The 27,596-nt window shown below is 39.6% G+C and overlaps 1 protein-coding gene across 1 annotated transcript in view; it reads right to left on the bottom strand.

Annotated features, from left to right (window-relative positions):
- The window catches only part of sart3 (spliceosome associated factor 3, U4/U6 recycling protein), a 43,374-nt gene that overhangs the window by 9,346 nt on the left and 6,432 nt on the right, over positions 1-27,596 (bottom strand). Inside the window, exons 6-15 of the mRNA XM_063034126.1 lie at positions 24,390-24,514; positions 21,356-21,511; positions 19,670-19,808; positions 18,150-18,257; positions 13,493-13,570; positions 12,168-12,226; positions 8,408-8,517; positions 7,715-7,827; positions 3,664-3,740; positions 2,486-2,645 (exon numbers count right to left, since the gene is read on the bottom strand). Of these exons, the coding sequence (XP_062890196.1) occupies positions 2,486-2,645; positions 3,664-3,740; positions 7,715-7,827; positions 8,408-8,517; positions 12,168-12,226; positions 13,493-13,570; positions 18,150-18,257; positions 19,670-19,808; positions 21,356-21,511; positions 24,390-24,514 (1,125 nt within the window). The remainder of the gene's footprint in view (positions 1-2,485; positions 2,646-3,663; positions 3,741-7,714; positions 7,828-8,407; positions 8,518-12,167; positions 12,227-13,492; positions 13,571-18,149; positions 18,258-19,669; positions 19,809-21,355; positions 21,512-24,389; positions 24,515-27,596) is intronic.

The raw sequence follows: 27,596 nt of genomic DNA on the forward strand, positions 1-27,596 counted from the left end.
TGCACACAATACTCCAGGTGTGGTCTCACCAAGGCCTTGTACAACTGCAGTAGTACCTCCCTGCTCCTGTACTCGAATCCTCTCGCTATAAATGCCAGCATACCATTCGCCTTTTTCACCGCCTGCTGTACCTGCATGCCCACTTTCAATGACTGGTGTATAATGACACCCAACACTCATAGATATATAAATAAACAAAATCATGCCGTCTTTGTCCCAGAGTAGGGGAGTCTAAACCTAGACGGCATAAGACAGATTTTAAAGGGAGCTGAGGTTACGATATGTAAAAGACATTTCAACAGGTTCATGAATTGGAAAGCTTGAGGGGGATATGGGCCAAATGCAGGCAAATGGAATGAGCTGAAATAAAAATAAAAACTCTGAAATAGTGGACTTTAAGATAAATTGTAAAAAGAAAGACAAGAGATACTGAAGAATTCAGTTAAGTAAGTTCAAAGCACAGAGTCTGGCAAATGGAAAGAAGGGAGGGAGACACATCTGGAAGAAGTTTGTAAGGCTGGAACAACTGTAAGTCCATGGAAGGATTTAAGTCAGCAATGAGCAATGTTCCCTCTCAGATGTGCATGAGCTTAAAGTGCACACAGTAAATTGGCAGGTTAACTATATTTAACGATGGTACACAATCACATTTCCTGCCCAGGCTTCTGATGCAGATGGTGTTGACAACATGGAGTTTGCGATAATTTGTCTGCAGGTCTTAGAACTGGCTTATTTATACTGTTTTTATTGAAGAAATTATTCGGTGTACACACATTGTAACTGGGCAAAAAAATTGCACAGCACACCAATCATTACAAATTAGAGGGAACATGGGCCATGAGAATTTTTAAAAAGAGTATTTGGTGGATTAAAACTTAACATCAGTCAGTGAACTCAGAGGTGACGGATCAATAGGATTTGATGCAGCAGGCAACCATGTCTTGGATGAGTTGCAGTTTATGCAGAGGGAGGAATGGGCACCAACCAGGAATGTATTGTAATTGTCAACTTAGACAAGAGAAAATAATAGGGTTACACAGTGGGCTGTAGAGGAAAATATTGAGAGTTAAAGATTTTGATAGACAAAGGGTTAATATTGGCTTTTTGAGAATGGAAACCAGTTTGCAGCTTAGTTTGTTACAGATACGGCCTTGGGTTTCAGCAGAGACGGCTCTGAGAATAAATACTTGCAGTTGCTTATCTTGTAAGAATTAGGCTCAAAGATATGAGACAAACTGTTTAATACAAAGTTATACACGGGACTGAATTTTTAATTTTTGGCTGTTGCTATGGGTATAGTTTATCACAAGAGAACTGCATGTGAACCTAGCTTATCCTTTCCAATTCACAAGGTTAATCGAACAGCTTTTGCTTCTGCAATCGATTTGTACATGCATAAAAGGAGCTGTGCTCTCTGCATTATCAGGAGTTCGAAACCCACCATTAAGAGGTTCCACGCCCCACAATATCATGAATAAAGCTCTCTTTACTTTGAAGTCCATGTCTAATTTACTTGCCATCAACTTTAATCGAATTTCTCTAGCAAATTAATTTCCCTAACCAGTAATACTCTTAGAAAATGTAGAATAAAAATGGCATAGACAAATAGCCAGCATCTTTTCCCTCCAAAATCAAAATGTCTAATACTAGAGGGCATGATTAGTTCAAAGGGGATGTGCGAGGCAAATTATGATAGTGGCGTTCAATAGGTTCTTAGATGGCACATGTACGTAAAGAGAATGGAGGGATATGGACATTGTGTAGACAGAAGAGATAGGTTAGTTAAGCATTAAATTACTAGTTTAATTAATTTAGCACAACATTGTGGGCTGAAGGGCCTGGTCTTGTGCTGTACTGTTCTACGTTCTACCCACCCATCCTTTTTCAGACCTCTTGAAAGAATACTTTAGAACTTAGGGTAAAGGTACGATGAACCTATTGTTTCAAACCAATGCATTCTCCACTTTGACGTAAACCATCCACAAGGAAAGCTGTTATTAATTAAATTCCATTTAAATATTTTGATATACGTCTTTGCAAATAAACGTGTATCAGAAGCAGGGAAGTCTTGCTCCAACCAGGTCCTGTCCTAACTAGTCTGCTCTAAATTTCTCAGTACTGCACAATAATTGAAAACTGAATGCCAAAACAGAATCAATGAATTCTGTCCTACAGCAGATATGCTTCTGATTACAGAAACTGCAAAATTATTGCTACTTATTGTAACATTGAAAGCGAAGGAATCTTCTTTGAGGTTTTAAACAGCAATTTTGAACTATTTTTAGATTTTAACTGTACATCTACATTTCGAATATTTTTATAAGGCTGTGGAACAGAAGCTTAAAATCACTTCATTGCCAAATAAAAAAATTTCTCAAATAAATCTTAGTCAATCATTTGCCTCACTACCGGATTTCACATCTATAAGTTGTTGGTACATACAGAACAGTGCTCATTTTGTAAATACAGAGTCAAATTTTCTCACCTAACTTTGCTTCCCAGTCCTCCTTATCTGCTTTGCGTTTTTCTCCAGGTACTGCCTGTTTCTGGGCCTTCTTGGCAGCCTTCTTTTCAGATTTGGCTTTCCTCCTTTGCATGTTTTTCTCTTCTTCCTGCTTCGTCAGCAGGGCTTCTTTCTCTGCAGCCTGGGGAAAAGAAAGTGACAATGTAAAGCTACTACTTAAAAGCCTCAATTCCACATAGGAGTTTCTTTATTTCTTTCTATAGTATTTAAAGGTAATCTTTATAGCTTGGTAAAGTTAAACTGAAAAGTATCAAAGTTTCATAGCTTAATATAAGTTACATGATCACATCTAATTTCACAAAGCTGGCTGCTGTGCACCTAAATCTAACACAAGTATTCTTATTCGTGACTAAAATCAATTGTTAAAATAGAGGCATTCAGTGTTCCAGATGATAAAGGTTATGTTGAGGCTGGGTTGTTCCCTTGGTTCTGTTTTTAGAAAGGTAGGGTCCATTGTCGTTCTGGGAGGGACTGGAGTTTGATTTATATAGCGGACACCTTCTATTGTAACACAATGCTGATATATGTCCACATCATGATTAAGTAATTCCCTTACCAATATTTTCTAAATTAATTTCAGTTCTACTGCATTCACAAAATATTTGTTTGAATGTATTTTATAATATTGACATTTTCTTTCTCTGAGCAGCAATTAAAATCATTTAGCACGGTCTCCCAGCATGATGCTTTATTAAATTGCAACTAATCTATTGTTCTTCACTGTAGTGATGAAAACATTAAAACTTCCTTCTGATTCACTGTTGAGTGGAGAGTCAACTATCAATTTTCATGTTATATATTATCCCTTTATGGCATATTTTAGGTGCTTTGCTCAACATCAGATTTGTAATACATCAGATCTAGGGGCACAAATTGCTATCAGTGCTTAACTCTGTTCTCCAGTAATGAAAATTCTACACTATAAGAGAATTCAGAGAGCAAGTCATTCCAAGGCAGTAACACACACCTTCAGCTGTTATCACCTGCCAGCCTCCCTGAATATACAATGACAATCAACTTTTACAGAGTATCTCCCTCAGTAACGACCAAAGCTGCAAAAGGCATTCCAATGTGCATGGAAGAACCTCTTGCAGTATTACTAAAGATGCTTATGCTGCCAAGAAACACAAGGCACTTACTTTGGCTCTCCACTCATTAACTTGATTGATTCTGCTCTCAGTCTTTTCTACAGCTAGGTCCCAGTCCTCCAAAGACCCTAAAAAAGAAACAAAAATGTGTTGTACTTCCCATTTATGTCCAAATGTCTCTGAGTTATTAATGATGAATCAGTGTTAAAAAAGATCTTTTCATTGTTCTGAAACTGCTAAAATCAATTAGTACTTCGACTCACACTTTGAAATTTGATTTAGAAACTCATCACATTTTTCTATTAAGTGATGAAAACTACAAGGACCTGTTTGATTCTGGGACTGAAAACACGACATGACAAACTATAGAAAGGTTTGACATGATGTTGGTTAGATTACTACAATAAGATTCCTTCCTTTTTACTCAGTCCAACTGCAGCAGATGTGAAAAATAATCATAGGTTTCTGTTCCTGACTACAATCCAGTGACACTGAGTGTAAATGTTCCATTCTTTATACTGTTGACGTGGTCTGTCAATGGTCACATGCAAGTCACAGCCATTTCACTAGCGGAATATATACTGATCCATGTAGTTTTAGTCACTTGAACTTTAAAGTGCAAGTTTCAATTTTAGCAGTTTCAGAACATTGAAACTTTCTTATATGGAGATCTATATTATAGGATATGTGTGTGTGTGTGTGTGTGTGTGTATATATACATAAAATTTATATTTGAGTATGTGTATGCACAGTTGCGAGAAAGTCCGTGAACCCTTTGCAATTTCTGCATTAATTACTCATCAAATGTCGTCCGATCTTCATCTAAGTCACAGTAATAGACAAACACAATCTGCCTAAGCTAATAACACACGAACATAGAAAACCATAGAAACTACAGCACAGAAACAGGCCCTTTGGCCCTTCTTGGCTGTGCCGAACTATTTTCTGCCTAGTCCCACTGACCTGCACACGGACCACATCCCTCCATACACCTCCCATCCATGTATCTGTCCAATTTATTCTTAAATGTTAAAAAAGAACCCGCATTTACCACCTCGTCTGGCAGCTCATTCCATACTCCCACCACTCTCTGTGTGAAGAAGCCCCCCCCAATGATCCCTTTAAACTTTTCCCCCCTCACCCTTAACCCATGTCCTCTGGTTTTTTTCTCCCCTTGCCTCAGTGGAAAAAGCCTGCTTGCATTCACTCTATCTATACCCATCATAATTTTATATACCTCTATCAAATCTCCCCTCATTCTTCTACGCTCCAGGGAATAAAGTCCTAACCTATTCAACCTTTCTCTGTAACTGAGTTTCTCAAGTCCCGGCAACATCCTTGTAAACCTTCTCTGCACTCTTTCAACCTTATTTATATCCTTCCTGTAATTTGGCGACCAAAACTGAACACAATACTCCAGATTCGGCCTCACCAATGCCTTATACAACCTCATCATAACATTCCAGCTCTTATACTCAATACTTTGATTAATAAAGGCCAATATACCAAAAGCTCTCTTTACGACCCTATCTACCTGTGACGACACTTTTAGGGAATTTTGTATCTGTATTCCCAGATTCCTCTGTTCCACTGCACTCCTCAGTGCCTTACCATTAACCCTGTATGTTCTACGTTGGTTTGTCCTTCCAACGTGCAATACCTCACACTTGTCAGTATTAAACTCCATCTGCCATTTTTTAGCCCATTTTTCCAGCTGGTCCAAGTCCCTCTGCAGGCTCTGAAAACCTTCCTCACTGTCTACTACACCTCCAATCTTTGTATCATCAGCAAACTTGCTGATCCAATTTACCACATTATCATCCAGATCATTGATATAGATGACAAATAACAATGGACCCAGCACTGATCCCTGTGGCACACCACTAGTCACAGGGATCAATTGTACTTTCATGTCTTTATTGAACACATCGTTTTTATCCTTCACAGTCCAGGCTGGAAAAAGAATGTGAACCCTTGTATTTGATAACTGATGGAACCTTCTTTAGCGATAACCTCCACTGAACATTTCCTGTTGCTGCTAATCAGACTTGCACAACAGCAAGGAGGAATTTTAAACCATTTCTCCACACAAAACTGTTTTAGTTCATCAATATTTCTGGGATACCTCGCATGAACAGCCTTCTTCAGGTCATGCCAAAGAATCACAATTGGGTTAAGATCTCGACTCTGATTGGCCATGCCAAAGGACAATTTTCTTCTTTTTAAACCATTCTGTTGTTGATTTACTCTTGTGTTTTGGATCATTGTTTTGTTACATCATCCAATTTCTATTAAGCTTCAGGTGATTGACTTCTACCCTGACATTCTGTAAAATGTCTTGATACAATTTTGAATTCACTGTTCAGTCAACATTTGCAGCTGTCCAGACCCTGAGGCAGCAAAGCAGCCCCAAACCATGATGCTCCTTCCACCGTGCTTCATACAGTAGTTGCGATGAGGTTTTGGTGTTGGTGTGCAGTGCCCTTTTTCCTCCAAACATAGTGGTGTGCATTTCTGCCAAAAAGTTCAACTTTTGTCTCATCTGTCCACACAACTTTGTCCCATAAGTGTTGGAGAACATCCAGATGGTCTTTTGCAAACTTGAGACATGCAGCAATGCTTTTTTTGGAGAGCAGTGGCTTCCTCCGTGGTGTACTTCCATGAGCACCATTCTTGTTCAGTGTTTTTCTTAGAGTGGACACATGAACAGAGACTTTAGCAAGTTCTAGAAATTTCTGTAGGTCTTTTGCTGTTACCCTTCAGTTCTTTTTCACCTCCTTCAGCATTGCACGTTGTGCTCTTGCTGTCATCTCTGCAGAACATCCACTCCTAGGGAGAGTAGCAACAGTACTGAATTTCCTCATTTGTAGACAATTTCTCTGACTGTGGACTGACGAATACTCAGGTCTTTAGAAATGCTTTTGTAGCCTTTTCCAACTTTATGCATCTCTACAATTATTCTAAGCTCCTCTTAAAGTTGTTTGATTGAGACATGGTGCCCATAAACAGATCTTCCTTGAGAAGAACAAGCTCTGTCAGTAACCTGAATTTGTATGCCTTTTCTTTACAAATAGGGCAGGACACCTCTACAACCCACACCTCCGGTGTCATCTCATTGACTGGAACATCTGACTCCAAGTAGCTTTTGTAGAAGGCATTACCCCAGAGGTTCACATAGTTTTTTGAACCCAGACTGTGTTTGTTTAAATGGTGTACTCAGTGTTGACATGAAAAGTACAATTGCTTGTGTGTTATTAGTTTAGGCAGATTGTGTTTGTCTATTATTGTGACTTAGATGAAGATCAGACCATATTTTATGAGTAATTAATACCGAAAACCAGTTAATTACAAAGGGTTCACAAACTCTTTCTAGCAACTGTATATGTGTATGTACTGTGTGTATGCATATGTATACATATGCATACACACATTTACATATACACACACATTATTTTATATTTCCCCCCCAGAATAAAAACAAAACATAAAAAGAATTTCCATTTGTATGCTTTGGTCAATCCCTTTTTGATAAAGATATTTAAGATTTATCAATTTGTTTGAAACTATCAGAAGAATCCAAGCCTTCTCAAAAAAATTAACTTTCCACTCTTATAGGATAGGACAGTAATAGCTTCAGATTCTTGAGATCACTTTTTTTTTATCTTAAACCCATTAACAGCAAAGAGCCATACCTTATATACTATCTTCTGACAAGATATGGTTACACTCAATACCTCAGGACCCACTACTACCAGGAAGCAACATGGAGAAAAACAAATCTTAAAGTGCTAATATCATCAAGAATTTCAAGGAGGAATTCATCGGCTGAGATTCCAAGGGAACGTAAGAGTCCCTAGGTCTGAAACTGTCAGAAGAATGTCAGTCTTTTCAGAGGTCTGTCACTGGCTACCCTCATGACATGTACCTGTCTGAAAAATAACTACAAATATCAACACCAGAAAACATAATTTCATTTTACTTGTTTTTATCCAGTTATCTATCTATCATGCTACAATGCTGTATACCCTCTCTGCAATCACATAACATATTGCCAAGGTCTCGGTACTCTTATCCATCGCTGTAACATTTTAAGTTTGCGTACCCTCTACCCTCTCAAAGGTGAGCAGCACTTCGCAGACATGCTCAGGATAGTCAGTGGTACACTGTACTGCTCGATGCAAAGCCTTCCTGCAGTGCTGGGGATCACCATGAGCTCTGTAAGAACATCACATGCAGATTTGTTTTTAAATCAAATTGCTTCTTAACACAGGCAGGTACAGATAAACATGGTGACAATTATAGTCTTTCTGATTGAACCCACAGATCCAATAGTACTGACTGGTTAAATTGCATTGTTCCTGATCTCAGAATTGTGATTCCTTTTTATCCCTTTGATGAGAATGATTTTTAACAATACGTCTTATTTTAAATAACTTGTTATTCATTAGACACTTTGTAATCTTGATTGCCCAGGTATTTTTTAAACACTATATATAATCTGATTTTTACACTCATTTCTTAAAAAAAAAATTCTTTCTACTATTTCCAAAAAACACATCTGACTACTGCTCATCTCCTTTACTAGATTAGAATCTTATCAAAGAGAGTCTTACTCCTTTCCGCTAGGTCTGGTTTTCCACACAGCTCAGATACAACAGCTGACAAATGGACAGATTTATGGAAGAGTCCCAATGCCAGCATACACCAACAGCTGTTTCATCCAATGCTTTCAGGACAGGTCGGAAATTAAATAAATCAAATACAAATAGTTGCCTGATAAGGCTAACATTCTTACCGTTCCAAATTGAAATACTCTAGCCACATGTTGGCATACTTTGCATTTCCTTTGCTCATGATTCTATCCCAGAGCTCACGGGCTTTCTGCATGTTCTTGCAGAGTCTTGCCTACAAAGAATTACAGAGAGGCAAGCAATAACCATGATGCAATTCAATCTTCCCGAGATCAAACACTTACCGTAAACCCCATCTCTACTGCAGAAGAGATAAGCCACTTTTAGCACAGTTCACCTCATTATCAGGAATACAGTACATGGTGCAAACCAGACTTTCTCACCTGTCAAAATTTCTGGACATGGGCAGGAATGTATATAAAGCAACTTTATTCTCAAGAGGCATACTGTGCCAACCATATTTCTCTATATTCCTACATAACAAGAGGCAGTGCGTAAAAAGAGCAACCTTTCAGTCAGGTCCACGTTCAAATTTAAAAAGCAGAGCTTTGCGCCAGTTTTCTCTGAGTTGGATAATCCATGGCAGGGAGTATGTCAGAGCTACCTTTTAATCAGGACAGCGACTGAGATTTTAAAAGCATAATTACGCAGCAATTTACAACTGAGCTTTGACCAGTGACTAATCAGTGTTTGCAATTAACACGAGCAAATTAAAGGCAGGCAGTGGCAAGTTCAGCGGCCATCATAAGTGTACAGAGTCAGAGTGGTGACCTTGAGGCTTCAGTCAGAGAAAGCAAATGAAAAGTTCCAGGCTAGGTGTTTTTTTTTCCTTCCCTTCTTTATATCTGCCCACCTAGGATAGTAGAGATGCCAGGCGGGATAGTTGACTGCTCCTTTTGCAGGATGTGGCAGGGAGACGTCTAGTGTCCCTGACAACTACAACTGCAAGAAGTGCATCCATATGCAGCTTCTAACAATCCAGATTAAGGAGTTGGAGCTGGAACTAGATGAACTCCAGATCATTCAAGAGGCTAAAGGTGTGATAAGTTCCCCAAGACTACTGCAATATTGCATGCATTTTCTACCTCCGGTTGTAATTTATAGACCACATGCTTATTATTGTTTGGGGGTCAGTATACAATGCCTATCAGTGTCTTTTTTACCCTTGCAATTCCTTAGCTCTATCCACAAAGATTCAGCACTTTCTGACCCTATGTCACCTCTTTTACCAACAGAGCAACGCCGCCCCCTCTGCCTTCCTGCCTGACCTTTCCATACAATGTGTGTCCTTGCTAGGGGGAGTTGACCTGACAGCAGTCGGGTCTCTGGCACTGTGACACACAAGGGAAAGAGGGAGAAAAGGCATGCTCTGGTGATAGAGGATTCATTAGTTAGGGGAAAGGACAGGAGGTTCTGTGGGCGAGGACGAGATTCCCAGACAACACTGTATGTTGTCTCACAGGTGCCAGAGTCTGGGATATTTTGGAGAAAGGCCTCAGCATTCTTAAGTGGGAGGGTGAACAGCCAGAAGTCATGGTCCATGTTGGTACCAATGACATGGGTAGGACCAGTGAGAAGTTTCTGCAAAGGGAGTTCAGGAAGTTAGATGCCAAGTTAAAGGACTGGACCTCCAGGGTTGTGATCTCAGGATTGCTACCCATGCTACACGCTAGTGAGGCCAGAACTAGAGAGGCTATTAGACCGCTAGAAAACGATGCTGGAGAGGTAGTAGTGAGGGACAAGGAAATGGTGGACAAAATAAATGTATTTTGCATCAGTCTTCACTGTAGAAGACACTAGCAGTATGGTGGAAGTGTCGGGGTCATAAAGTTATCATTACTAGAGAGAAGGTTCTCGGGAAACTGAAAGGTCTGAAGGTAGATAAGTCACCTGAACCAAATGGTGTACACCCCAAGGTTCTGAGAGAGGTGACTGAAGAGATTATAGAGGCATTAGCAATGATCATTCAAGAATCACAAAGTTCTGGAATGGTTCTGGAAGACTGGAAAATGGCAAATGTCACCCAACTCTTCAAGAAGGGAGAGAAGCAGAAGAAAGGAAACTAAAGGCCAGTTAGTCTGACTTCAGTAGTTGGGAAGATGTTGTTGATTATCAAGGATGAGGTCTCAGGGTACTTGGAGGCACATGATAAAATAGGCCATAATCAGCATGGTTTCCTTAAGGGAAAATCTTGCCTGATGAATCTATATGAATTTCTTTGAAGAAACAACACACAAGATAGACAAAGGAGAATCAGTCCATATTGTGTACTTGGATTTTCAGAAGGCCTTTGACATATCGCCACACATGAGGCTGCTTAACAATCTACGAGCTCATGGTATTATAGGCAAGATTCTATCATGGATAAAGTACAGGCTGATTAGCAAGAGGTAAAGAGTGAAAATAAAGGGAGCATTTTCTGGTTGGCTGCCAGTGACCAGTGGTGTTCCACAAGAGTCTGTGTTGAGACCAACTCTTTTTACATTATATGTCAATGATTTGGATGATGGAATTGATGGCTTTATTGCAAAGTTTGCAGATGATATGAAGATAGGTGGGGGTTAGGTAGTTTTGAGGAAGTAAAGAGGATATAGGAGGGCTTAGACCTTTAGGAGAATGGGCAAAGAAATGGCAGATGGAATACAGTGTCAAGAAGTTGATGGTCATGCACTTTGGCAGAAGAAATGAAAAGTCTGACTATTTTCTAAGTGGAGAGAATTTTTTTTTTTAAATGAGGCGCAAAGGGCCTTGGGAGTCCTCGTGCAGGATTCTCTAAAAGTTAATTTGTAGGTTGAGTCTGTGCAAAGGAAGGCAAATGCAATGTTTGCATTCATTTCATGAGGACTGAATACAAAAGCAACGATGTAATGTTGAAATTTTATAAAGCACTGGTGAGGCCTCACTTGGAGTATTGTGAGCAGTTTTGAACACCTTATCTTAAAAAGGATGTGCTGAAACTGGAGAAGGTTCAAAGAAGTTCACAAAAATGATTCCAGGGTTTATTCACTAGAATTCAGAAGAATACAGGGTGACCTAATTGAAACCTATGGAATGGTGAAAGGACTTGATAAAGTGGATGTGGAGAGGATGTTTCTGTTTCCTATGGGGGGGGGGGTCTAAGACCAGAGCGCACAGTATCAGAATAGAAGGGCATCCTTTAGAACCGAGATGAGGAGGAATTTCTTTAGCCAGAGTAGTAAATCTGTGGAATTCTTTATCACAAGCAGCTGTGCAGGCTAAGTCTTTATGTATATTTAAGGCAGAGATTGTTAGATTCTTGATTGGTCAGGGCATGAAAGGATACGAGGAGAAGGCAGGCGATTGGAGCTGAGAGGAAAATGGATCAGCCATGATGAAATGGCAGAGCAGACTCGATGGGCCAAATGGCCTAATTCTGCTCCAGTAGCTTATGGTCTTATGGAATAATACAGAAATTGAGTAAAATACAGATCAAAATATCTCATACCACATCTTAAAATAGTAATCTGGAATCATCATTTAAGCATCACAAAGAAAAGATATAAAAAGACTGCTAGGAATTTGTCTGTAGCATACATTGCTGCCTATATCACTGACTTTCCATTCTTTCAAATGTTTCCAGAGAACAAAATAATGACAAACTAGAATTAATTTAGAAATCATTTAGCTGACTTTATAAAGAATTCCAAAGAAAGTTGGTATACCACAATGTATCACTGTGATACCCTCTTAAAAGGCACAAATGGACAAATAAAGGTCATGTTTTTCATTTATTCTTTATAATTCTTTATAGTTGTCAGGTTCTTTCACTGGCTTCTTAATTGTTTTTTATTATCTGGAATACTTTCTCAAATCATTCCACCTCAGTTCCACTTGTCACCTTACCTCAATTCTTGCCCAATTCTGTAGAATTGTACATGAGGGGTCTCCACTCTCACTGAATCCTGCAAGAAGTCCGGAAGTTACTTCAGTTTTGATTGTCACAAATCAAAATACTGTGTAAAGGACTGATGTTTCCTCTAATGAAAACATTAAATTACTTTTCAAACTAAGGAAAAATACTGGATGACAATAGCAACTCAACCAACCTTATCTTAACTGGGACTATTAGACCAAGTATAAGGAGAAGCAAGTCAAATATCTCCCGAAATATACAGTGGATAAAAATCAATTTGATTAACTGATAAGATGAAGGTGTCCACAATTAATTCTGCTGAAATGTGACATACATAATTCATATATTTACCAAAAGTGAAGCAGAATATCAATCATTGAATTTGTGGGGAAGTGCACCTGCAATGAATACTCTATGAAGAGTTAATGACCTATAAAAATCTATTTCTGCTATAAGTCAGAAATCAAACAAGCACAAATCTTTTCTATAATTGAAGTTTATCTGTTCCACAAAAGAGAGGCGAAAGAATCTAAGCTATTAAATGTGGTTCGGAATTGATCCTCAAGCTGACGTCAAGCTATCATCGTTTCCATTCAATGAAATGTTGCGTGACAAAGAATCAAAAGAACCTCTAGGGTCGGGCAATCCTCGACAACAATAGACTTTTAAAATGTTGTTCCAGTAAATGGTAAGAACAGGTATAGGTTAGTGAAATCACAAGGTTAGTTAAAATAGGTCTAATAATCGCCAAACAGCAACTTTCTAACTTCCTGTTGTTTCATTGAAACACTACATGATACAAAACCAGTATAAATGAGATGCCTGATAGGGGGAGCACAAAGCATCTCGGGATATTAAGGCCTTGATGTGGTATACAGAGAAAATTGACCATCATTATGTAATACAGAAGCTTCAGTATGAGAGGAAGTATTTGGCCATCCACGTTCACAGTAGTTTAACTACTGGAAATAATTGATTTATTTACATTCACAGTCATTTCAAGTTTATCTAATTTGAGCTCTAACGAAACTTAACTAGTGCTCAATTACTTATTCAGTGGGCTCTGAAGGGTTTTTGCACAACTGGTAATCAAGTACCTATATCTAGAAAGGTAACAATTTTGACACAGAGCTATAGATCTATTAACTGAACATCTGCAACAAATAAAAACAATCTAAAAATACAAGATTAATGTGAAAATGGCAAGAATCAAATGTTCTCATCGCTTAATGGTCAGATGAATGAATCACCATAACATCTGGCTACAGTGAAACGGCCAGTAATTTGTTTTTTAAGTAATAAAGGGCAAACATACTTTGTTCTATATCCTGTTTCAAGTAATCCACGCCACGACTATACGCTGATCTGAGCTCCTCCAATTCTTTACTGGAATCTATTCAAATAAAATGGCAAAGAGTTAGCAGGCAATTAAGCCTCCACCAGGACCAGAGGGGTGAAGAGATTTTATCAGCAAAGTATCAGCTTGGTTTTCTCTGCTGAAAGTAATCACTACTTCCAAATGTCCTGCCATGTAACTTTGCCTTCACTGACATAGAAAAGTTTAATTGTTCAAATCGCAGTCCTCAATCACTCAAACCATTGAAATGCTGCTGTGAGAACTGATTCACTCTAAGCATAGCATGCAGTTATTCAGACGCAGTTAGAAGACAAATACAGTACTATATCTTTTATTTTGTACGTGATTCTCTCTCTCATGCATACAGCTGGTAAACAATAGCTGTAGCACTTTGCCAGAAGAGTCCTAACACTGCTCCAATCTGTGAGAGTCCAAAGGAACATCATATATAAATAACCCCACACCCAGATGTTTGGAAGGTACCACTTGCATCACACTGCAAGTTGCTTTTATCGCTTTTATAAATAGCTCTTGTTCCTTTTTACTCTCGCTCTTTATTTACTGTGATACACTTCCAAATTTACCAAGAATAAACCTTCCTCAAGTAGCTCATGCATGACCATTAACTCCGCACATCCTTCCTTCATAAAAGATCCTCAAACACTCTGTGCCATGCATTTCTACACCCAACCTAAGACAATCAAATCCTTCAATCATGTCTCCAGCTGCAGGCTTGTGACTGTGATTTGAAGTTATTAACAAATTTTCTCTTTATTTTAGCTCCATGGACTTTCACTTATTTTCTTCCATTTCTAGAAGACAAAAAGACAAAATAGTACAGCACAGTACAGGCCCTTCGGCCCACAATGTTGTGCCGACCCTCAAACCCTGCCTCCCATATACCCCCCCACCTTAAATTTCTCCATATATCTGTCTAGTAGTCTCTTAAACTTCACTGGTGTATCTGCCTCCACCACTGACTCAGGCAGTGCATTCCACGCACCAACCACTCTCTGAGTAAAAAACCTTCCTTTAATATCCCCCTTGAACTTCCCACCCCTTACCTTAAAGCCATGTCCTCTTGTATTGAGCAGTGGTGCCCTGGGGAAGAGGCGCTGGCTATCCACTCTATCTATTCCTCTTATTATCTTGTACACCTCTATCATGTCTCCTCTCATCCTCCTTCTCTCCAAAGAGTAAAGCCCTAGCTCCCTTAATCTAAAAGCAAGAATCAGAATTTTGAAAAGATGGTAACAAATCAGCACATAGGAAGAAGATTGAAACTCTGGCTGAGTGGTACCACACAACCACCTTTTACTCAATGTCAGCAAGAGCAAGGAGCTGTTTATTGAGCTCAGGAGAGGGAAACCAGAGGTGTAGGAAAAGTGGAGGATCCGAGGTGGAGAGGGTCAGCAGCTTTAAGTTCCTCAGTGTTATAATTTCAGAGGACCTGTCCTGAACCCAACACTTCAAGTGCAATTACAGAGAAAGCACAACAGCGCCTCTACTTCCTTAGGAGTTTGCATAGATTAGAAAAGAGGGCCATGGCTGAAAAGTTGGACCTGCTGCTGAAAGAAAACACACAACTGAAGGAAGAACTGGACACATTTGGCAGGCAGTCTTTAGCAGAACTTCAGCGCCGGCATGGAAGTTGTGGGCCAGTGACTGAGGATGATGATGCATTACAGCAGCACGGAGTGCAAGAACCCAGAAACCCCGGTTGGGAGCACCAAGGTATTCTGCCAGAACACGCTTGCCTGAAGTGTGGGATCGTCCTCCCTGACATCGATACCGTACAGATCCATGTCATGGACTGCATCATTTAAGCATGTTCCCTTTTAAGAGACTGTTTTCACTATGCATACACAACTTTTCATTATTTGGCTGGTGGGGTGTGAGAAGAGAGAGTCGAGGATTAATTAATATTTTTATTCAATATATTTTCAGATTAGTAAATGTGAAAATTCTTGTATGATGCTATTTTAATATATGGTGTACATTTATTTTGGGGTCTGTAAGGAAATGTACCAATGGAATGGAGTATTGTTTACATCTGGAAATTGCACATTAACGAATCTGCCAGAAAGTGCTTTTATAATAGGGGAATTGAGGGTATTGGGGAAAAGGCAGGTAGGTGGAGGTGAGTCCATGGCCAGATCAGCCATGATCTTATTGAATGGCAGAGCAGGCCTGACGGGCCAGATGGCCGACTCCTGCTCCTATTTCTTATGTTTACTTATAACAATTAGACATGACATCTAAAACTTCGATAAACTTCTACAAATGTGTGTTGGAGAGTATATTGACTGGCTGCATCACAGCGTGGTATGGAAATACCAATGCCCTTGAACGGAAAATCCTACAAGTAGTGGATATGGCCCAGTCCATTCCGGGTAAAGCCCTCCCCACCACTGAGCACATCTACATGGAGTACTGGCGCAGAAAACCAGCATCCATCGTCAGGGACTCCCATCACCCGGATTATGATCGCTTCTCACTGCTGCCTTCAGGAAGGTGGTACAGGAGCCTGAGGACTCACACCGTCGGGTTCAGGAGCAGTTATTATCCATCAACCATCAGGCTCTTGAACCAAAGGGGATAACCTCACTCAACTTCACTTGCCCCATCACTAAAATGTCGCCATAACCTATGGACTCACTTTCAAGGACTATTCATCTCATGCTCTTGATATTTATTGCTTACTTATTTACTATTAATATGCTTTTGTATTTGCAGTTTGTTGTCATTTGCACATTGGTTGAATGCCCAAGTCGGTGCAGCTTTCACTGAATCTATTATTCGATTATGGATTATGCCCGTAAGAAAATTAATCTCAATATTGTATATGGTTACATATGTACATTGATAATAAATTTACTTTGAACTTTTGTATTTTGAATCTTGAAGAATAAATCTAAAAAAATGCTTGCAAGCAACTCCCTCTTCTGCACCAACAACTCCAGTCCTCCAGGATTCTTTCTTGGTACATAGTACTTCCTCATTTGCTTGAGTAACGTCATCCAGTCCGAGTGTCAATTTCCACAGAATGCTGACGACGGTGCCCTACTTATTTAGCAACACCTGTCTACTCAACCTATAACTGCCTGGATATTGTCCAGTTCATCGTCTCATATTAAATCACGACTAAGCCCAAACTGTCCCTCAATAGTAGGTCAACTACAGACTTTGTTTTCGTCATTACATATTTTACATCTCTGTTCCTTTAGCACAAACTTCATAGATGCTTTCTCACATTAACCCACATTGCCTACAACCTCAGTCTTTTTAAGTCAAAGTTCAAAGTAAAATTTATTATCGAAGTATATACATGTCACCACTTACAACCCTGAGATCCTTTTTCTGCAGGCATACTTAGCAAAGCTATAGAACAATAACTAAACTGTAGACATCAGGACTTAACTGTAAACAAACCGTGCAAATGCAGATATAAATAAATCACAATAAATAATGAGCATAAAATAACAATATAACCTTAAATGAGTGTAGCTGTCCCCTTATGATCAAGAGCATGATAGTTGAGAGGTAGTAACTGTTCTTGAACCTGGTACTGCAAGTCCGGAGGCACCTGTACCCTCTACCCGATGGCAGCAATGGAAAAGGGTGTGCCTGGGTGGTGAGGATCTTTAATGATGGATGCTACTGTTCTACATCAAAGTTTCATGTAGATGTGCTCAATGGTTGGGAGGGTTTTACCCGTGATGTACTGGGCCGAATCCACTACCTTTTGTAGGATTTTCCACTCAAAGGCATTGGTGTTCCCATACCAGGCTGTAATGCGCAGTCAGCATATCTTCCACCTCACATATATAGAAGTTTGCAAAGCTATTCATTTACATGCCGAACTTCCGCAGACTCCTGAGAAAGTATCGGCACTGTCATGCTTTCTTCGCAGAAATATTTATATGATGGGTCTAGGACAGGTTCTCTGAGATAGTGACATCCAAGAACTTAGAGTTACTGACCCTCTCCACCTCTGATCCTCCGATGATTACTGGCTCATGGACCTCTGGTTTCCCTCTCCTGAGGTCTACAATCAGTTCCTTGGTCTTATTGACACCGAGCGACATTAAGTCACAGCCAAATTTTAAACCTCTCATTTTATCAATAAACAACACCGCCTACTTTTAATTTCAAAATATCACCTACCACTTTCCTTGCATCACCCTACTGATTCCATGACATTATTGTTTCTCTCAGATGTTCCTACAGATAGCGAAATCTTATACCCAAACTTTGAATTAGTTTGACTCTCTCGACCATCTCATACAAGTTGTCAACATATCTCATTCTTTCAAGCCCCAGTGTTTTCTTACCATTATCTATTTCATTGAACAACAAAATTTGCCATTCCAATAGAATTCCTCTAATATATAGAGGGAACTTGACTCAAAGCAGGCACAACTGCCAGGGAAATAAGTTAACAAATCTTACAGAGTCAAAAGAAACACAAGAAAAGTGCTTCCTGCAGTCTTGTGCTCCAAAAATAAAAATACTTCCTGCAGCAGTTTATTTTGCAAACGTAATTTACACTTTGCCATTTGTTACCTTCATCAAGATAAGGCCAAAAGCACCAACTCACACTTTTATGGTATACCTTGGCTAAAATTCACCCTGCGCCTCAGATAGTCGAGAAATGCCTGCCAGAGCTCCACGTAGTCTGTAGCTTGGATGAACCCGGCATTCAATGCCTTTTCAAAAGTATCTACCAATTATAATTAAAAAAAAAGTAGTGAGTTGCACTGAAATGATGCTCTGCATTATAGCATTTCATGATTACTATAAAATATTTTAAAATGCATAACAAACCTCCAATTTTCCAAGCACCAGTCTCACTTTCTGCAGAAAATGTATGAAATACATATTCATTCCAGCAACATCCATTGCTACATAAGCTGCACTTCCTCATAACTGCCAATCCACTAAGGTGCCTATTTAATTCTCCCAGTTTGTCAGTCTCCATCTTACCCATTCTGATAACGTCAGAACCACTGGAGTGGTAAATGACAAGTCTTTCTTTTTTCTCAACTAAGGATTCCCTTTTATCTATTCCATTCTGGCTGAGCAGGGCCCTACATGTCCATTACTGATGAAATAACAATTTATTTAGTAACTTAAAGAACAGCACAAAAATCGTGTCAGGCAAACTCATTGTTGAATTAATGAATTACAGATCATTATCACCATCCCATTTTTAAGACAGCACCACCTTTATGGTCTTCCCCTATAGTTCTTTACTTCTCTCCCTACCATTCCCATTTGTCTTACACGATCTTCTCCTTTATCATTTAATCTCTCTTCCTTTCGATTTTCTTCTTTCCTCCCCACCCAGCTTCTGAATAAAGTCCATAACACCTGTTTTCTAATTCTAAGAAAGTAACATAAGTACGCAGTTTCCTTCTCCATAAAATTTTATTTGACTTTTTACAACATTTTTCTTTCACTTACAGTATCAAGAATATTTTACTCTTCACACAATTCTAACTAAAATATAACTATTCTTAAAACTGCTTCTTCTAATGGCTGACAAAACTAACCCTAAGTTAATAGATGCCTAAAGTACTGGTGGCTGAAATTATTTCTCCAGACCCTCAAAGCTTTCTAATTTAGGATTCGGATGAGCACGGTCCACTTGTCAGGATAAATGCAATTCCCATAATAGTTCAAATCATCTCAAACAGAACAGTCTACATGGCTGGAACCCCCATACAATATCACACATTCACATTATCAGTGCACCTGGGCTGTCAAATGAATGCAGCAAACTTGTAAAAGCTTCTTCATCAGCACCTGCCAAATCTTTAACATCCACTATCGAGTGCGAGTGCAAGGACAAGGACTACAGTGTGAAAGGTCCCGTCACTCCCACTGAAGCCAGCCCCACATGCAGCAGAGTGGCTTGGATATATACCACTTTCTTCAAAGATGATGGATCCAAATCCATATACAATAAAAATGTAAGAACACCTTCACCACATGGGAAGAAGCAGTTTAAAAAAAAGAGGCATCCCACCAACTTCTCAAAAGCAAATGGAGATGAGCATTTAATGCTTACCAGTAACACCTATACATCATGGATTTTCTTTTAAATGTGCGAATGCTAAGAATCCAAGTTACCTGTTATGACCTTGTGTTCAGCTTGGTGTCTCTCCTGTGCTAGAAGATATCTGTTCCACAATCCAACTATCCAAGGGCAATTTCGAACAGCCCGCTCATGTGTAGAGAGAACCAAATCTTTAATCTTCAGTTGCCTGTCCTACAATGGCATGGAGGGCAAGCCAAAATGTAGACATCAGTAATAAAGAGGAAACAAAGATTAACCATCCTTAAACTCTCTCTGTAACATACTTTTCACAGACATGAAGGCGAGCCACCTCATTCAGTCTATGATAAGTGAGGAAACAAAGCTTTAAGAATCGAAGCACTGTTCTGTCCACTAAAAGTGGACCAAGCAGAGAGGGCACTGAAATGGTGTGGGCGGGGAAGGAGAGTACTCCATACTGCACTGTCAAAAGCATATCAGAGAAGGGTTGAGAATAACATCAAACAATAAATTAGATCACACAAGAACTTTGTACACAAAACAAATAAAAAAGGACTTGGGGAATAAGTGTCTATACGTACTGCAACTAATGCTGGATGAAAGACTTCAATCTAAAGAGTGTCCAATTGCAAGTGTCTGGGATATTTTGCAGTGAAAACAAATTCTGATACTCAGTTGTGATGAATTTTATGAGGATCAGCAGATACAGTAATAGCTGTTCCTTCCACAACACGAAGCACTAAGCAGTTTACTTTAAAAGTGCCCTGATATTTGTACTTATCAAACTATATAGCATACCACTGTCCTTAAGTTGTTTAGGTTAATTAGGAGAGCGTATCATTCTTGTGCAGATCACAGAGCCAGAAGATACTTACAGAACCAGAAGACCATGCAGCCCATCTTAATTCATCTATGCAAAGACAAATAACTACATATAACTTCTTTATACAAATAGCTTCTTTTGCCAGAGGGTGGTGAATCAGTGAAATTCATTGTACAGACGGCTGCTGAGGCCAAATCATTGGGTATATTTAAAGTGGAGGTTGACAGATTCTTGATTAGTAAGGGTCTCAAGGGATACAGGGAGAAGGCAGGAGAATGGGGTTGAGAGGAATAATAAATCAGCCCTGATGGAACGGCAGTTCAGACCCGATGGACTGAATGGCCTAACTCTGCTCCAATGTCCTAAGCTGAACACAGAACATCCCAAAGTTCACTAGGCCACATAAGGTATATTTGGATAGATAACAAAACATTGCTCAGAAATAGGTTTCAAAGATTGTCTTAAAATTGGAAAAAGAAATAAAGAAGCAGGGAGATTAACAGCTAGTGGTGAAAGAATTATATTCAGGAATGACCTAGAGGAAAAGAGATCAAGACTGAAAGAGACAGGCTGTGCCAGCCATGGAGGGCTTTGAGAAAAAGAATGGCTTTTTTTCCATCAGCGTAGGTCAGGAAGTTCAGAGATGAAGGGTAAACAGCAATTGCTGCTAGTTAAGGTACAAGTGGCAGAATTTTGGATAACATCAAGTTTAGAAAGAGAAGGCAACCAGAATGCCATTGGAACAATCAAGCAAAAAGTGCTAACAAAGGCATAAATTAAGGTATAACAGTATATATGCCAAGGCAGCTGATTAGAAGTAGCCGGGAGGTGTGATCTTAAGGGTGGTAGAAGTCATTAGGTGATATTACAAATCTGCAAATTCGAGAAGACTAACACAAATGCTCCTGAGCAATCAGCTTTGTCACCTTTTCCTTACCAAGTACTGAGTGTAGCGTGCCCAAAGATCTGGCACTAAACAGTTCTCGGACAGCGCCCGTTCAAAAGTGATCTGAATCCTTGCTGGGTCCCCCTCCTTCATCTCAAAGTCAATGTAAGCCTGAAACTCTGCCAGTTTTGGAGGATCTGCTACCAACTGCAATAGAACAAGCAAATGTTATTTGGGAAATATGATATCCTAATTTCCTTTTAGCTCTTCCCTTCCCAAGCAGTACTTCCAGGTGAAGTAGCAATTTACTTGCACTTCTTTCAATCGAGTGTACGGAGCTTGGCTGTTATAATGCAGTCTCCTCTACACTTGACATGCCACATGCAGATGGAGCGAATGCTTTGCAAAGCACCTCCATTCAGTCTGCAGGGATAAACCTGAGATCCTAGATTCTCCATCCCACTCCCTTTCGCAGGGTCTTCAAACTGAAGGTTAACTCCGTTTCTCTTCCATAGAAACAGCCTGGCCTGCTGAGAGTTTCCAGTGTTTTCTCTCTTTATTCATAATTCTAATTGTTTCAAAAGCAAGATGCATTTTAATATAACCAATTTGTCAGTGCTCATTTACATGCCAGCAGTAATCACATTAATATGCACATTGTTTCATTTCTCAAAGTATGAACCATTTCAAACCAAGTACTGTCAAAGGAAATCTATATCATCTGGAAATAAAAGTACCAGAAAATCAAATGACTGCAATGGGAAAAATAGGAAATCAAGTTCAGCTGTGTTTATAAATCCTTCCCAGAAGTACAGAATGAACCAGATAATTGCATCTCAACTCCAAATGCAAAAGGAAAATGGAGAAGTAACTCAATATTACAGTTGTCACAGACTAATCTAAACAGCCCTGAGAGATGCATAAATCCACTTTGGATATATCTGTCTTCATTCCCTAATGCAAAGAGTACCTCTGCAAAATGTCACTAAGATGGGAGACATTCAGGAACTTTCTGCCTGAGAAATAGCAACACACATGATGATTTACATTACTGAATATCTAATATTCACATATTTAATATGTAAACTAAATCAATTCCTCAAATACAACAAATTGAAGTTAGTCTACTTCTCTCCTGACACGATCCATTAAGATTATGACTGATTTATAATCCAACAGCAATTTTCCCATTTGGTTATCTGTACCTCAAATTTTGGTTACAAATTCAAAGTTAATCTGGCATCATTTGCTATCTGTGGAAGAGCATTCAAAATTTCTTACACTCCCAAGAGGCTCAGTTCTCATTTTCAGATAATACTCTTCAGTGCAAGATTCCCAACCAGTAAAAATTTCTACTACTTCATAGTTCACTTTAAAGTTTTGAAAACTTCAATCTAACCATCTAAATTTCAGGGAATAAATGCTAGTTTGTGTCATAATTTAACACTTAGGATCCAGGTTGCATTCAAGTAAATTCATGCTGCACTCCCTTCAAATCACCCTTTATAAAGCGAGGATGCTAGAACTGCTCAACACGTCTCCAGGTGTTTTCCAAACAGGAATTTGCACAGCTGTAGTATAACTTATAGTCACTCCCACTGCACTCACCTCAGATTAAAAGGCCCTCTTGATTAACAAATGTATCAGTCAGGTCCAGAAAATAATCGATGGACAGATACCCACCACCACCTCCGGTTCTTCTCCTCTCCTAGCCTACCCGCTCAACCACCAATTCACGGCCAATGCTGAGTTTTGTCCCTTTTATGTAAGTTTGCATCTCTCTATATTAAAATCCAGTTACCACCATTTTTTCCATTCACTTGAAGAATTACACTTTCTCTAATTGATTCCTTCCAAGTACATTGCTTAAAATGCTACCTGTCTTTATGTAATCACCAAAACTAGATATCTACACAATTTTCCATCTCTTCATCTCAGTATATACTCTGATTACTATAAATAACTATAATTTCCCAAAGTTTCTTTGATTTGGGAGCCATTCTTTTACATTAGGACATTGTGGATGTCACTTATAATAAAGATGAATGAGATACACTAAGGAATTGTTGACCAATAACCCTTCCAGAGACCTTGGCTCTAACCTTACCAATCTGACTACATGCCCATCATTCCTCCTGGCATTCTGCCAAGTTCTGAGCCAGCCACAAAATTTTTCTCTCAATTATATGATCTATAGCTTTAAATAACAGTCTCTTGTAAGGTAATTTATCAAATTCACACAATTCACATCATAAGCATGCCACTGCCAACTAATTTGGATGCTTCTTCATAAAACTTAAACATGTCAGCAATAAATCGATGCTAGACTCACTGATCAGCTAAAAAAAATGTTCATTCCCTTGATCCTTGATTACATACACCAGTAATATTGGGATTATTGTTTACCTCATTCATCTTTGTTAAAAGAAGTGACATCCATAATGTTCTAATCTAAAAGAATAGCTCCCAAATCAAAGAAACTTTGGGACAATGTAAAATTATGGGAATTGCAAAGTTCTTATCTCCTTCCTTTAAGGTCTCGGAAGGACTAAAACAGAAATGGCAGATCTCAGCCAGTGTAGCAGCACTGTACCAGAAAGCACTTAATTGGGTCAAGGACCCTTCCTCAGAACAGTTCTGAGGAAAGAGTCCCTGACCGGAATTGTTAACTTGTTTCTCTTTCAGCAAAAGCTGCTTGACAGATTGAGTTCTTCCATTTGTTTATCTTTTAGATAACAGCAGCTTCAGTTTTACTTGTTCTCTTGAGAAGCAGTAAGTGGATTGAGATCCTTTCCAATGCATGTCAGAAGCAGAACAAGAACCTTGCCAGCCAGTGAAATAACATTAGTAGTCAAATGTTCTCCCAATCAAACATTGTAAATGGAGTGTCACCATTTTGTTAGAAAGATGTGGACCTTCAGCAGGTGTTCAGCAACTCTAAATTTCATCCAATGCAAGTTTCTTTAGTTAGATTATTTTCCACCACATGTCAAAATTTTTTAAAAATTTCTTTTGTAATACATTTTTGAACACAGATTTACATTACGGAACTTTAAAGCAAAACTATCTCAGGCTTAATTCATACCAAAGCTTCTTCAAAGGGTTTGCGCTTTTCCATTTGCTCCAAAGCCTTCTTGTATAATTGTATCACTGATTCGTTAGGCACCTCATCAGCCCATGCCTCGTATTCAGCATATGTGGATTCCATGTCTATTCAGAACATAGATAACCATGGGTGAAATAAACACAGCTACACTTAACAGCAAAATCTAAAATGCTCTTTTGCAAAAATGTTAAAACTCTAAAAATAATATTTAGTCATACTTTATTGATCCCGGGGGAAATTGGTTTTCATTGCAGTTGCACTATAAACAATTAAATGGTAATAAAACCATAAATAGTTAAATAGTAATATGTAAATTATGCTAGGAAATAAGTCCAGGACCAGCCTATTGGCTCAGGGTGTCTGACCCTCCAAGGGAGGAGTTGTAAAGTTTGATGGCCACAGGCAGGAGTGATTTCCTATGACGCTCTGTGTTGCATCTCGGTGGAATGAGTCTCTGGCTGAATGTACTCCTGTGCCCAACCAGTACATTATGTAGTGAATGGGAGACATTGTCCAAGATGGCATGCAACTTGGACAGCATCGTCTTTTCAGACACCACCGTCAGAGAGTCCAGTTCCATCCCCACAGCATCACTGGCCTTACGAATGATTAAAGTACTTAAAAGTTAAAATAAATTCGTGGCACATAGTGAGATGAGCCGAATTCCTTCCTAAAGAGCCATCACAGGCACAACAAACTGAATCACCTTCTGGTGTTGTCTGCCTCTGATTTAATAAAATAATCAATATGTATTCATTTTGGAAAACTAACTTGCATTTTACTGAGCCTTCTATTATTAAAGCACAACAATCTAAGACTCAGCCAGATGCATAGAGAACACTTCAGCATTACACTTAAAAAGATCACTGAAGTTCTTTACAGAGCTGTAGCAATACCATTACTTTATTAGGAGAGCAAAACAAAATACAAATGGCCAGGGCTGGATTGTACTGACAGTTTCAATACCTGGTAGTCTTCATGGAATGGTAGACATCATGCAGAATTCTCTGGCCTAGATTGAAAGCACTTTATTTTAAGCAAATGTAGCTCACTCCAGGGGAATTGGGGAGCATACTGATTATGCCATTCATGAAAGGTGGGAATACAAATGGCACAAGGTTATTTTTGTACCTTCTAATAACGGCTGATCAACTTGAAGATAAAATATTAGGGAGACTGCACTTATACAAGTCTCACATTGCATTCTGAAAGCAGAATCCTCTTTTCTCATCTTTTTCTTTTAAGGATGGCATTGTGACACAGCAGTTAGCTAACAGCTGCCTTCAAGTCTACACGTCTACAATGAAAGCAGTCTCACTGGCTCTCCATTCTCCTTTGGAGCATCTGGACAATAGCAAACTACATGTCAGATTGCTGTTTATTGATTAAAGCTTGGCATTCAATACTATCATCCCCTCAGTGTTAATCACCAAGCTTCAAACCCTGGGCTTCTGTATCTCCCTCTGCAGCTGGATCCTTGACTTTCTCATCGAGACAGCAGAGTCAGTTAGGATCGGTCAACGCAGGAGCAGATCAGGGACGTGTGAATAGCCCCCAGCTCTGCTCACTCCACACTCATGACTATGTGACTAAGCTCAGCTCAAACAGCATCTATAAATTCCCATTGCCATTGGTAAAATCTCAGATGGCAACAAGGAGTCATACGTGAGTGAGAGAGATCAGCTGTTGAGTGCAACAACAGCTCACACTCGACACACAAACAAGAGAAAACCTGCTGATGCTGGAAATCCAAGCAACACACACAAAATGCTGCAGGAAACCAGCAGGCCAGGCAGCATCTATGGAAAAAAGTACAGAATGTTTCGGGCCGAGACCCAGCATTTCGTATGTGAACCTCGCACTCAACATCAGCACGAACCACACTCAATCATTCGGGAACAGCTTCTCCCCTCCATCGTCAGATTTCTCAATGGTCTACAAACCCACGAACATCAGCTCATTATTCCTTTACTTGCACACTATTCATTATGCAATTGATAGTAATTTTATGCCTTTGCATTGTCGTGGCTATCCCGAGGTCGAGGATGATGGTCTTCGTTCTGAAGAAGTGGCCCACAGAGCGAAGACGCCTGTGCGTGTATTTGTTTAACGTGTACTTGATGTTGCACTCCAAGAAGCACTCGATACTTCACAAATCAACCAACTGATTCCAATGGCACTGAAACCACGACGATTGGAGCTGATGGGTTTGTTGTAGCCTTCATCTGCCTTCACAGCCGTTGAGTTCGAAGTAACTTCGTCTGCCTGTTCCACCGTTGAGGTCTTGGTTGGATTGTTCTTTGTCAGGGACCTCACCCTCGACCTTACCGCCACGGGTGACCCTACCAGGAGCATGGCTCCAGACGGCATTGCTCTCGGGATCACAGGACCACACAAGCTTCTCCACCGCGACACTGTGACAATCCACGGAGAAGCTTTGCACTGTACTGATGCCACAAAACAACAAATTTCACATCATATAAGTCAGTGATAATAAACCTGATTCTGAATTCTGACCTTTGACCTTGCAGGTCCTCCTCATGTGGATCCTACACATCCTAATGACATGCTATTCGGTTAATTGGAACCGAAAGTCGGTAAGTTACTCGCACTAAGAGGTAAATGGTAAGGGAGCTGAGGCACATGAGAGAGAATGGGTTGCAGGGCAACAGTGAAATTAAAAGGACTGTCTCCTTCTGGACTGCAACAAACAAGGTTGAGAGCTGTTGCTGTCTGTATGACAGTGGGGACCGTCAGTCTCCTGCGTATGAGGGTCTTGCTGAGTTGCATGTCGTGGTTTTCGACCGCTTTCAGAATTATCAAAATTTAATCTGTGATCTAATTTAGATCCACACTATGACATAAACTGGATGGGATTGCGAAGAGTGAGACGTTTCAAAGATGCATTCTTCTGTTCGCAATTTAGCAGCATAAAGTGGGCAGAACCGTGGCTAATGCAGTAATAATGTAGATAAATACGATGTTATCCACGTTAATCCCCCAAGAGGACCACAACCTTGTCGTAGGGTTTGGAAGCTGGCGAATCTCAATGACCCAGAGAGATATGTTGGCTGGAGTCAGGGCCTTGTGCTTTGACTCTTGGTAGGGTCACACAGGCCAAACAGGTCAAAGGGTGGAGGCCAGACTAAGAGTGGCTCTCCGGTTCTCCGGATTCAGGGTTCTTCA

The sequence above is a fragment of the Mobula hypostoma genome, chromosome 27, assembly GCF_963921235.1.
Source record: "Mobula hypostoma chromosome 27, sMobHyp1.1, whole genome shotgun sequence".
Lineage (NCBI taxonomy): Eukaryota > Metazoa > Chordata > Chondrichthyes > Myliobatiformes > Myliobatidae > Mobula > Mobula hypostoma.